Below are 13,080 nucleotides of genomic sequence, written 5' to 3'. Positions count from 1 at the left end.
TCGCTCACAAAGGCGTTAAAAAGAGCCGGCCCTAGGACCGATCCCTGCAGTACTCCTCTGACGACATCCTTTTCTTCAGAGCAAGCTCCATTTACCACTGCCCTCTGTCTCCTACCAATCAACCAATTTTTAACCCAATCCGTTACTCTAGGTCCCATACCGAGGGCACTCAATTTATTTATCAGTCGCCTGTGTGGAACCGTGTCAAAGGCTTTGCTGAAATCCAAGTATACCACATCAAGCGCCCCTCCCACATCCTACTGTTTGGTCACCCAGTCGAAAAAGACAGTCAGATTCGTCTGACACGACCTGTCACTAGTGAAGCCATGCTGCCTCGGGTCCCGCATTCCATGTAGTTCAAGAAAGCTCACAATCATCCTCTTTAGAAGCGTTTCCATTAACTTACTCACCACCGAGGTCACACTGACAGGTCTGTAATTCCCAACCTCCTCTTTACTTCCACTCTTGTGCAGAGGAACCACATTCACCCTTCTCCAGTCCACCGGGACCACTCCAGAATCTAAGGAAGCATTGAAGAGGTCCGTCACCGGAGCCGACAGAACTTCTCCGAGTTCCTTAAGCGCCCTCAGGTGTATCCCATCAGGCCCCATCGCTCTGTCTACTTTTAATTTGGCGAGCTCCTCACGAACACAGTCCTCCTTAAATGGGTCTTGGTCTACCATACATCCATCACCTTTAGCCTTTGTTTTCTGCAGCCCTACCCCTGGTCTTTCATTTGTGAACACAGAGCTAAAATAATCGTTAAGCAGTTCAGCTTTATCCTTATCATCTTCCACATATATTTCTCTCCCTCAGCTTTGAGCCTCACAATGCTATTATGGCCCTTCCTCTTGTCACTTACATATCTGAAAAAGGTCTTGTCCCCCAATTTTACCGTATTAGCTATCTTTTTTTTCCATTTGCTGTTTCACTTTCCTGATAGCTTTTCCAGCTTCTCTTCGCTTATTTAGGTATTCTCTCCTGTCCTCATCTTTCGGAGACGTCTTGTAACGTGCAAAGGCTAGCCTCCTTCCCCTTATCTTTTCAGCTACTACATTCGAGTACCAGAGAGGCCTTCTTTTCCTGTTACTTTTATGTAATTTTCTAACATAAAGGTTAGTTGCCTTTAATATAGCTCCTTTCAGTCTTGTCCATTGCTGTTCTGCATCCTTCAGCTGTTCCCATTCCGCTAACTGTTCTTTGAGAAATTTTCCCATCTTGGCAAAGTTAGTTCCTTTGAAATCCAGGACCTGCAATCTCGAATGAGCCCTCTCTTCTGTTTTAATATTGAACCATACCGTACTATGATCACTAGATGCCAAATGGTCCACTACCTTGACATCAGAAATGTACTCTCCATTTGTAAGCACCAGGTCCAGAACAGCTCCATCCCGCGTTGGTTCCGCCACCCACTGCCGGAACAATTCTTCCTGTAGGGAATCTAAGATCTCTTTGCTTCTAGATGACCCCGCAGCCGGGACACCCCAAATATCTCCACAGATTCATTCTAATTAGAAATCTTTTGATGTTTTAGTTCATAAGTTAATGCATGTTTAAAACAGCTTAGCACACACTAAATTTCTTAGGACACACCAACAATCCAAATGCATCCTAATGAATGGCACGTTCATACAGTCTGAACCTATCAAAGAATTTCAGGCTCTTTACGGTTACTAGCCCTACCTGCAGTAACCCATCATCCAGAGACTTAAAACTGGAGCCAGGATATAGGGTAATCTTCATCTTTGAATTTGATAGCTGCTTTCTTCTCTTGAGCTATAATTTAGGATGCTGGATGAGCATCTTTTTATTGAAAGAGATCGTCAGCCTTTTTGGTTTGATAGAGAAGTTTTCCTTTGACATTCTGTGGTGGGCATAGTTTCATAAAGCTATAAGTCCTGCAGTCGTTTTGATAGAAAACAATTTCAGGGGCAGTACTTAAGCAAATGCCAGCTTAACTGTAGTGGAGGAGGCACTAATGGTTAGAGCAGTGAGCTGAGAACTAGAGATGCAAGGGTTCAAATCCTACTGACACTTCTTGTGACCTTGAGCAAATCATTTAACTCTCAGTTGCCTCGGGTACAAACTTTGCTCTCTCTTGGAACAGAAAAATACCTGCTATATCTTGAGTGTAACTCACAATCCAAATAAAATTTGAAAACTGGCACTCTGCTTCTGGCCTTCATGTATTTCCTTTTTTGTAACACAAGTTCCATGTTTTTGACATATAATGAGTGTGTGATGTCATATTTGATCTTGCCATCTGACTTACAGAAAAATAAACCTGTCTTACTGTTCATAAGCTCTTCTGGGATGGTTTTTCAGGTTTGGGCTCAGCACTGTTTATTTCCTCATGTTTCTTTATTCCAGATGAGCCACCCCAGCCGCCACCACCACCTAATCTTCCTCCTCCACCGCTTGAAGAAGAAACAACAGAGAGCCGACAGAATGGTGAGGAAGGCACATCCACCCCAGAAGATAAAGAGAGTGGCCAGGAGGCAGTGGACAGCACTGTGGAGGAAGGAACAAGTGATAGCAGCACTGGCTCAGAGAGTAACAGCGCAACAGCAGAGGAGCTGCCAACAGAGCCCACCTCTGAGGACACTGAGAAAAAAGAATAGGTTCCGGGTTTAAAATAAGCACCTATGGGTTTCTGTGTTTTGTCCAGGGAGGATACATGGCATTAAAGATGTTCCTGTTGCTGTCATAACAACATTTACAGAAAATCTGATTTTAATTATACTCCGTGTTCCACCACACTGTGAATCATTAATTGGTGCTAGGGAGAATTGCTACTTTTCAGGAGGGTTTAGAAGCTGTTTTAATGTTGACGGCAATTAAGAAAAAAAGATACCTTTCCCAGCCCCTCCCCCCCCCCCCCCCCCCCCAAAAAAAAAAAAACCCCTGTGGTGTATGTCAGGTCAGGATCTGTCTTTAAGTTGTTGTGTTCAGGCCCAGATGCTTTTTTTGGGGGGTATCTGTGGGTAAATTAATAAATTTTGTTACTAAACCTCATAAACTTGTGCTAAATTCTGTCCTGGACACTTCTGAACAACACATTTAGGACCATATCACTACCAGGCTATTCAAATCAAGACAATAACAAGAGATTCTGGGTTTTATACTTTTTAATAGCTCTTCTCCCTCTAGCTGTGGTTTGCAAAATACACATGGGTCCTTGGTAAAGGCATGTGCAGTTCTTCCTGGAAAGTGCTAGAAATTTGCATTTTTATGACCAGCTGTCAACTTACAGAGGAGGTGTGCTGGGATTTCTTACTCCATCATGGGTAATATGCCAATTTTTAAATGAGAGAAGCAGTCTTAATAAAATTGTATTTTTTTTTACTGTGAACCAGTAGTGTAGCCACATTTACCTTGGCTGGTGGGAATTCCCAGTCCCCACTAGCTGAAAACATCCTCTGCGGAGCCCCACTCCCCCCCCCCCCCTTTCTGGCTATCTAAACAGTGGGGAAATCAGCAGTGCTTTACAGTTGCTAATGCTGGCACCCCCCCCCCCCCCCACACACACACACACACAATTTGCTGTTACGTTTTCTGCTCATATAATTTGAATACATTTATCATGAATATGTGATGGAATAGCACGATATGGTATGAACTGGCTTAGTAATGATGTGATGAACTGTCCGTACACCCTTTTCTTTATCATCCCTGCCAGACCACTCTAGACAAGTGAGTTATGTTTTTCTGCCAGCAGATGGAGCCAAGGAAAAACAGTTCAGAGCTGACTTCACTCCCCTAATAGGTGGCTGGCACTATCTTCAGCCCCTCAGTATCTCTCTGACTCCAGTAGATGGTGCAGATATATCACCTTATATGGCAATTACTAAAAACCAATCTGTTCAAAAAGGCATACCACAGTGATCCATCCTAAACACCAGACAACGAAACACTTCCATAATTAGACAAAACCGAACTTTCTATACCTGACTGCTTCAATCACTCAGTCACTAACATACATAGTAGATGACGGCAGAAAAAGACCTGCACGGTCCATCCAGTCTGCCCAACAAGATAAACTCATATGTGCCACTTTTTGTGTATACCTTACTTTGATTTGTACCTGTCTTTTTCAGGGCACAGACCGTATAAGTCTGCCCAGCACTATCCCCGCCTCCCAACCACCAGCCCCACCTCCCACCACCGGCTCTGCCAATCTCGGCTAAGCTCCTGAGGATCCATTCCTTCTGAACAGGATTCCTTTATGTTTATCCCACGCGTGTTTGAATTCCGTTACCAGTTTCATCTCCACCACCTCCCGCGGAAGGGCATTCCAAGCATCCACCACTCTCTCCGTGAAAAAATACTTCCTGACATTTTTCTTGAGTCTGCCCCCCTTCAATCTCATTTCATGTCCTCTTGTTCTACCGCCTTCGCCTCTCCGGAAAAGGTTCGTTTGCGGATTAATACCACATCTGCCTCACTCTGAGATGCATACAGCGCTCTCCTCTTCTACTTCTATCCCTCTGCCTGTCGGCGCACCTCAGGGTTCTGTTCTTGGTCCCCTCCTCTTTTCTATCTACACTTCTTCCCTTGGTTCATTAATCTCATCCCATGGCTTTTCCTACCATCTCTATGCTGATGACTCCCAAATCTACCTTTCTACCCCTGATATCTCACCTTGCATCCAAACCAAAGTTTCAGCGTGCTTGTCTGACATTGCTGCCTGGATGTCTCAACGCCACCTGAAATTAAATATGACCAAAACCGAGCTGCTCATTTTCCCCCCCAAACCCACCTCCCCGCTCCCCCCGTTTTCTATTTCTGTTGATGGTTCTCTCATTCTCCCTGTCTCCTCAGCTCGAAACCTTGGGGTCATCTTTGACTCTTCTCTCTCCGTCTCTGCTCATATCCAGCAGACCGCCAAGACCTGTCGTTTCTTTCTTTACAACATCCGTAAAATCCGCCCCTTTCTTTCCGAGCACTCTACCAAAACCCTCATCCACACCCTTGTCACCTCTCGTTTAGACTACTGCAATCTGCTTCTTGCTGGCCTCCCACTTAGTCACCTCTCCCCTCTCCAGTCGGTTCAAAACTCTGCTGCCCGTCTCATCTTCCGCCAGGGTCGCTTTACTCATACTACCCCTCTCCTCAAGACCCTTCACTGGCTCCCTATCCGTTTTCGCATCCTGTTCAAACTTCTTCTACTAACCTATAAATGTATTCACTCTGCTGCTCCCCAGTATCTCTCCACACTCGTCCTTCCCTACACCCCTTCCCGTGCACTCCGCTCCATGGATAAATCCTTCTTATCTGTTCCCTTCTCCACTACTGCCAACTCCAGACTTCGCGCCTTCTGTCTCACTGCACCCTACGCCTGGAATAAACTTCCTGAGCCCCTACGTCTTGCCCCATCCTTGGCCACCTTTAAATCTAGACTGAAAGCCCACCTCTTTAACATTGCTTTTGACTCGTAACCACTTGTAACCACTCGCCTCCACCTACCCTCCTCTCTTCCTTCCCGTTCACATTAATTGATTTGATTTGCTTATTTTTTTTATTTTTTGTCTATTAGATTGTAAGCTCTTTGAGCAGGGACTGTCTTTCTTCTATGTTTGTGCAGCGCTGCGTATGCCTTGTAGCGCTATAGAAATGCTAAATAGTAGTAGTAGTAGTAGTACTTTGGATTTTTTAAAAATTATATTTGATTTGGGGTCAGCCTTGGGGCCTCAGGCCAAGCAACGACACTTAGGGAGGAGCAAGGCAGCAAGCAACATTGCTGCCTCCGGCCATGAATTCTGAAAGTGTTTTTTGTGGTGTGATGCTGTGCTGGGGTCACAGGCGGTATACAAAAATATTTCTCGAAAGCCAAATAATAAAGTAGCAAGAAAATGAAATAGTGGCAACTTCAGTAGATATATATATAGGTCTTTTACACAATTGAATTAAAGCAGATTGAAAAAGTATTCGTAGATGATGCTTACGCCTCTAGAGAGGCCTGCAGCCAATCTGCTTCTCTTCTCTCACAACTGCAAAGCAAAAAGAGGGTAACAATATCCACAAAATTCAACAGCACAAAAGAAAGTGGCAAAGAAATCAACTTCAAGAGATCAGTCCAAACTCAGGGTAAGATGCTCCAATAAGCAATTTTATTTGGACCCTACACGGAAAGCAATAACAAAATGGAAAGCATGAAATGCCAGAACAGCTATTTTAAGCTGGTTTTGCTGTAGTTCTTGTCAGGAATTCATGTGTGTGTGGAGACGTGATGGTGGCCAAAAAGTATCCAGTGAATGGGTAAAATATATGTGTGTGAGGAATCCTCTCCTGTGCATTAACAGACACCCATCTATCTACTCAGCAAATCTGTTTTAACAAAGGCTGAACAGTTGGATCCATTTGTCTCTTGTAGGGCCTTCTGTGGCTCATGAATTCCACAACTCAGGCTATGTTTGCTCAAACAAAACAAAATTCTGGTGGTCTGAACCCAATGCTTGACCTTATATCAAACACATTTTTATTAAAGTTTGGTTAAATTGGATAAGAAAAACAAGTAAAATTGGTTAAATCCACTCTTCTGAATATAGAGTTGATATACTGTTCTGTAGAGTCCATCTAGCTCTGTCATCTTTTTGTAGAAACCAATGCTAGTGAGAACACCTACAGTCTTTAAACAGCACAGAGAGCTGAAGAGAGACCTCAGAGGAATGCCCTGACACCATAGTAGGAATAAGGTACAGACAGCCCAGAACACAGCAGCTAGACTCATATTCGGTAAAACAAAATATGAAAGTACTAAACCACTACGAGAAAAGCTACACTGGCTCCCTCTTAAAGAACGCATCACGTTCAAAATATGTACCCTAGTTCATAAAATCATTCACGGAGATGCCCCAGCCTACATGTCAGACCTGATAGACTTACCACCCAGGAATGCTAAGAAATCATCCCGCAAATTTCTCAATCTTCATTTCCCCAACTGTAAAGGTCTAAAATACAAACTAATGCATGCGTCAACCTTTTCCTACTTGAGCACACAATTCTGGAATGCGCTACCGCGCAACTTAAAAACGATCTACGAACTAACTAATTTCCGCAAACTACTGAAGACACATCTCTTTAACAAGGCATACCACAAAGAGTAACAAATGTGACTCTTTCCACAGAATTGCCTCATAACATTTGCTTGTTATACTAATATCATGCTTTCTCACTATCATGTTAACCAAGATTCTTCTGTAATACTAAATGTTTATTTCTTATACTTCTCCACCATTCATGATGTATTGTAAACCACATTGAGCCTGCAAAGAGGTGGGGAAATGTGGGATATAAATGCAATAAATAAATAAGAGAGACCTTAGGACAGGAGAACAGTATCCTGACACCCAAAGTCTGAGTCCTGCACAGATAGCTGGAGAGAGACCTCAGAGGAAAAGTGGAGCACATTGATACCCATAGTATGAATAAGGTAGAGCTGAAGAGAAACCTTAGGGCAGGAGAGGAGCGTCTTAACACCCATAGTCTGAATACAGCACAGACAGCAGAAGAACAGCAGCACCCTGGTGCCCATCTTATGAATATAGCTTGGATTGCTGTAGAGCAGCATCCTAGCAGCAACAGATCAGAAGGGTATCAGGTTGTTTATTTCAGATCCTATTGATAGTTGGTCATATAGTTTATTAAAAGACTTTCTATACCGCCTTTCCTAAAAATGAGTAAGAAAGGAACACCGTTGATAATAGGAAAGAGACAAGGACAAGCAGGAGAAAGCATTAATCCAAAATTTTAAAACACTAAAAAAAACATAAAACACATTCTTTTAAGTTACTTTTGCTGAAGTTCTTGTTTTCAGGAATTCATGTGCATGTGAAGATATGATGGTGGCCAAACATTCTCAAGTATCCAGTGAATGGATAAAATGTATGTGCATAAGGAACCCTCTCCTGTGCAGTCCCAGACACCCACCTTTCTACTGCTGTGTATAGTCTTTGTGTGCCAAGAGGTGGTTTGGTATAGCTAGAAGGGAGCCTTAGTAGCCAGGTGCTCCATACTGGCTGGCAGTTATTCCCAGTCCGGCTAATGTGAATCACTGGTGATCTCAGCCTTCCCCAGGACCCTACAGCACAGTTCACCATTTTCTCTGATTCCTTTCCACTTCCTGCAGTACAAACGTGTCACATCTTCCGATCACAGACTTGCTTTATCAGACTTAAATGTGGTTTTCATTGCTATTCCTTTGTTGCTAGGTGCAAGATGTGAAAAAAATAAACCACATCCATGTCTTATTTCTGTGCTCCTCGATGCTTGTTACCCACCAGGTCACTTGCTGCTTTGGGGCCATGTGAAATCCCCATTCGTGAAGACTGAGCACATTGGAAGGATCCTTGTAATTCAGCCCTTCTGAATCTTTGCCAGTAACTATATAGCAACTCATAATTTAGGGGGTCTTTTACAAAGCGGTGGTAAGCCCATGCTAAATCTGAACTGCCAGCCCAACGCGGTCACTGGTAGTTCCGAGTCGAGGGTGCACCATTTGCGGTGCTCTGGAAATTTGTTTTCTAGCGTGGCGGTAACCCAGCGGTAACCAGGCATTACCACATGCTGCCTGGTTACCACTGGAGCCCTTACTGCCAGCTCAGTGGGTGACGGTAAATGCTCCCCACCGCATGGCCAGTTTTTGGGAGGTGCATTTTACTGGCTGCGGTAAAAAGGGCCCTGGCACATGGGAAAAAGCCCCCACCGCTACCGCAGTCCATTTTTTCCCCACAGCTTAGTGAAAGGACCCTTTGGTGATTAGAGGTGACACAAGTTCGTATTCTACAACTGTTATGCGCCATCACTTTGAGTAAATTCTCTTTGGGGTCCTTTTACTAAGCTACAGGATAAAGGGCCCTATGGTAGCAGCGGGGGCTGTTTTTCCCACGCGCCAGGGCCCTTTTTACCGCAGCTGGTAAAATGCCCCAAAATTGGTGATGCCCCAATTACCGCCAGGTTACCTCCGTGCTAGAAAAATAAAATTCTGAAGGTGCCAGAAATGGCACACGCTCGATCTGGAGCTACTGCTGGTGGCTATGTTGGGCCGGTGGTAGTTCAGATTTAGCGTGTGGTAAGCCTGCGTTGGGCTGACCGCTGCTTTGTAAAAGATCCCTTTTATTTTCTCAGAGGCCCATTTATGTTCAAACTCTTTGGGGCAGAGCGAAATTGTACAACAACATGAATTAGAACGCCAAAATAAATAGAAGTTGTAAATAACCCAACCATGAATTCTATTATGTAAAAACCAAGGGCCTGATATTCAGAAGGGCTTATATGTTCACTGGCACCCACTAAATCTATAAACCCGCTAGCCAGGAAGTTTCAGAAGCACTAATGTAAACCACACTAATCCCAGAAAAATGGTTCAAAGTGGTTCAGGAATTACAAAAATCAGCAAGATATAAAAAAGGATTAAAATCCATCAAACAAAAATGCTTTCAAATTCCTTCGCAATTGCATATAATTTACTTCTAATCGAATATATGAAGGAAGTTTATTCCAAATAGCAACAGCCTGGAAAGGGAACATAGCATCAAATTGATGTTTTAAATGTATGCCATTAAATGCTGGACATTTCAATTAAAGCTATCTTGTACCCAAGAAGAAATATAAAATGAATGTGAAAAGAACTGAATGAGCAATTCCGACATGCTACCATACAATACATGAAACGTCAGCTTTGAAAACAATACGCGCTTTCAGAGGAAGCCAATGAAGCCTCTTCCCATATTCAGAAACACTTTCAGGTTTTTTTCAAGCAAAAAATTAATCATACCACTATGTTCTGAATCAGTTGCATTGTATACAACAATTTAGCATTCACTCCAATATAAAGAGAATTACAATAGTCCAAATGGGACAACATCAACATTTGGACTAATAGTACAAAGTGAGATTCATAAAACAGGGTCTCATTAACCATAATTGTTGCATACGATGAAATGTTCTTCTCCAAAGATTATTGATTAGTGATTCAAAGGTGAGTGAGGAGTCCAGAATCACTCCCAGGACCCTGGACTCTTTATCTACCTTTAAAGTTTTCCCACTAGCCAGAAATATAGTTGAAGGGACAGCTGTCAAGGAATTACAAATCCAAAACACTTTAATTTTGTTTGGACTTAAACATATTCTCAGGGAACCCCAAGGTGGTACATACTGGCACTAGCATCAGAATATCATCCGTGTAGGAAAACAAATGCTCTCCATCCATAAGTGAAATAGTTCCCAAAGAGCGCATAAAAAGATTATACAACATAGGCGACAGTGGAGAACGATATGGATAGTGCCACTGAAGATCCTTCCAGACTGCCCCAGCACGAACTGGATAGCACTGGGGTAAAGTGTGGACATTCTACCACCTGTAAAGATAATAACGATATTCAGCTCACTATCCATATAATTATGTGTTTTAATTTAGGCCAGCAAGGAGCAAAAGGAGTACTTGCAGTACAGGATGGTATGCGTGTGTGATTGAGCTATGTTTTGGAATGCTACTGAGAATTGTAGTAGTCACCTGCCTGTGACATCATCTAAGGGGGCCTTCAGTTTTATTTACATCCAGTGATTCTATGGTGCATGACCGCAAGCGTGTGGCTGAAGGCCCCTTCCCCCTTAGAGCACTGTAGGAGCAGCATTGGAGCAGTGTTGAATAAATGTGTGTTCTTGTACAATCTCCCTGTTGGCCCTGGAAGATAAAATCTAATGGTACTGTGTCTTCTAATAATGCTGTGGGGCCAATGGATAAATGCACAATTCCCTCTGGGAAATAGCTTGTTTCCTTGCCTCAGAATGAGGCTTCACTCAGCTCTGCAGAGCATACCTCCTCCCCCCCCCCCCCCCCCCCCCATCCAAAGCTACCAGTATCCGATTCTCCTTCTCCTCCTGCTTCTTTGTCTGTACTTGAAGTAGGTTCAGCAGAACCTTCAGTGGACTTTAACTCTCTTCAGTTTGCACTATTACCATTTCTTAGTGGAGGAGGATGAATAGTGCAGAGCTAAAGGGATCTGTACTGGGACCAGTGCTTTTTAACATATTTATAAATGATCTGGAATTCGGAACAACAAGTAAGGTGATTAAATTTGCAAAGGACACAAAACTGTTCAAAGTTCAAAACACATGTGAAAAATTGCAAGAAGACCTTAGGAAATGGGAAGACTGGGCATCCAAATGGCAGATGAAATTTAATGCAGGGATACACATAGGGAAGTATAAGAAAGCTTACCCTAATGACCCAACTTAACTTTTTAAACCCACCCACATGATTCTTGCCCCGACGATTATTATACTATTATTATTATTTATTGCATTTGTATCCCACCTTATCCCACCTATTTGCAGGCTCAAAGTGGCTTACATAGTTTTGTTATACACAGTTAATCCTGGATGTCAGGTACAATTATTGTTGTGCAGAGATTAATTAGGGGAAGAAGTAGAGAGAAGAAGGAAGGAATTTAGTAGGAATATTAAACGATGGGTTTTCAGAGGTGGATTAGTACCAGTGGTGTACCAAGGTGGGGGCGGTCCGCCCCGGGTGTCGGCGGGTGGGGGGGTGCTCCATCATCTCCTGCCACCACCCTGCGTTTTTTTTTAAATCCATTCAGCGAGCGACGCAGGCAGCGCCTCGTGTCTGCCCTGCTGTGTGCTGTCAAAAAAGAAAATCGCTTCGCCGGCGTCGGGCCTTCTCTCGCTATGTCCCGCCCACTTTTGAGGTAACTTCCTATTTCCTCGAGGGCGGGACATAGCGAGAGAAGGCCCGACGCCGGCGAAGCGATTTTCTTTTTTGACAGACATGAGGGCAGACATGAGGCGCTGCCTGCGTCGCTGCATGGATTAAAAAAAAAACGCATGATGGTGGCAGGAGAAGAGGGCTCTGTCGCTCTCCACGGGGGGGGGGGGCTCAGATGGGAGAAGGGAATTGGGGAGGGGTGAGGGGAGCTCAGAGGGGTTCGCAGAAGGGAGAAGGGAATTGGGGAGGGGTGGGGGAGCTCAGAGGGGTTCCCAGAGGGGACAAGGGAACTGGGGAGGGGTGGGGGAGCTCAGAGGGGTTCGCAGAAGGGAAAAGGGAATTGGGGAGGGGTGGGGGGAGCTCAGAGGGGTTCGCAGAAGGGAGAAGGGAACTGGGGAGGGGTGGGGGAGCTGAGAGGGGTGCTCACAGGGGAGCTCACAGGGGAGAAGGGGATTGGGGAGGGGTGGGGTGCTCAGAGGGGAGAAGGGGTCTGAAGCTGGAACTGGGGTCCGACAAGGGGGCAGGAGGGAGAATGGGTCTATGCCTGGGGCAGGTGGGAGAATGGGTCTGGGGCTGAAAAGGGGGGTTGCAAAGCATGTGGTGGATGAAGGGGGCTGGAACTGGGGGCTGAAAATGAGGGTATTTGGGATAAGGGGGCTAGTGCTAGAACTGTGGGCTGAAACAGGGGCAGGGGCTGAAACTGTGGGCTTTAAAGGGGACAGGGAGAACTGGCTGGGGCTGAAGCTCAGGACTGGTGACAGAAAAGGGCTGGGGTTGAAACTAGGGGCTGAAAAGGGGACAGGGAGAAGTGGCTGGGGGCTGAAGCTCAGGACTGATGGGAGAAAAGGGCTGGGGACTGGTGGGATAGTGGGGCTGAAAAGGGGGGCCGTGGGAGATGTGGGCTGGGGCTGGAACTAGGGGCAGGTGGAACTGGGGGCTGAAAAGGGGGGGCAGAGAGAGAGAGGGGACAACAGACCCTGGAAGGAAGTGGGGAGCATGAGGGAGGGCAGACCCTGGATGGATGGGAGAGGGAGGGCAGACGGATTGAAGGGGCAGAGAGAAAGGTCAGATGGTGGATGGAAGGGGGAGAGAGAAAGAGGGCAGACTGGGGCAAATGGTGGATGGAAGGGAGAGAGAGAGAGGGCAGACAGTGGATGGAAGGGGCAGAGAGAGAGAGGGCAGACAGTGGATGGAAGGGACATTAGAGAGGGCAGACACTGGATGGCAGAGAGAGAGAGAGTGAAGACAGATCCTGGATGGAAGGAAGACAGTGAAAAGAAGATGAGGAAAGCAGAAACCAGAGACAACAAACTGTAAATATATATTTTTATTATTTTGCTTTAGGATATAGTATT

The 13,080-nt window shown here is 45.0% G+C and overlaps 1 protein-coding gene across 3 annotated transcripts in view; it reads left to right on the top strand.

Moving 5' to 3' along the window:
- Positions 1 to 2,884, top strand: part of SMARCE1 (SWI/SNF related, matrix associated, actin dependent regulator of chromatin, subfamily e, member 1) — an 86,433-nt gene extending 83,549 nt beyond the window's left edge. For all 3 annotated transcript variants that reach the window (XM_030221160.1, XM_030221162.1, XM_030221163.1), the window contains exon 11: positions 2,371 to 2,884. In XM_030221160.1, the coding sequence (XP_030077020.1) occupies positions 2,371 to 2,621 (251 nt within the window). In that variant the 3' untranslated portion in view covers positions 2,622 to 2,884. The remainder of the gene's footprint in view (positions 1 to 2,370) is intronic.
- Positions 2,885 to 13,080: the final 10,196 nt, after the last annotated feature.

This window comes from Microcaecilia unicolor, chromosome 12 (assembly GCF_901765095.1).
Source record: "Microcaecilia unicolor chromosome 12, aMicUni1.1, whole genome shotgun sequence".
NCBI classification, from domain to species: domain Eukaryota; kingdom Metazoa; phylum Chordata; class Amphibia; order Gymnophiona; family Siphonopidae; genus Microcaecilia; species Microcaecilia unicolor.
The sequence above is the reverse complement of the archived record's forward strand: the minus strand, read 5'-3'. Positions and strand labels throughout refer to the sequence as shown.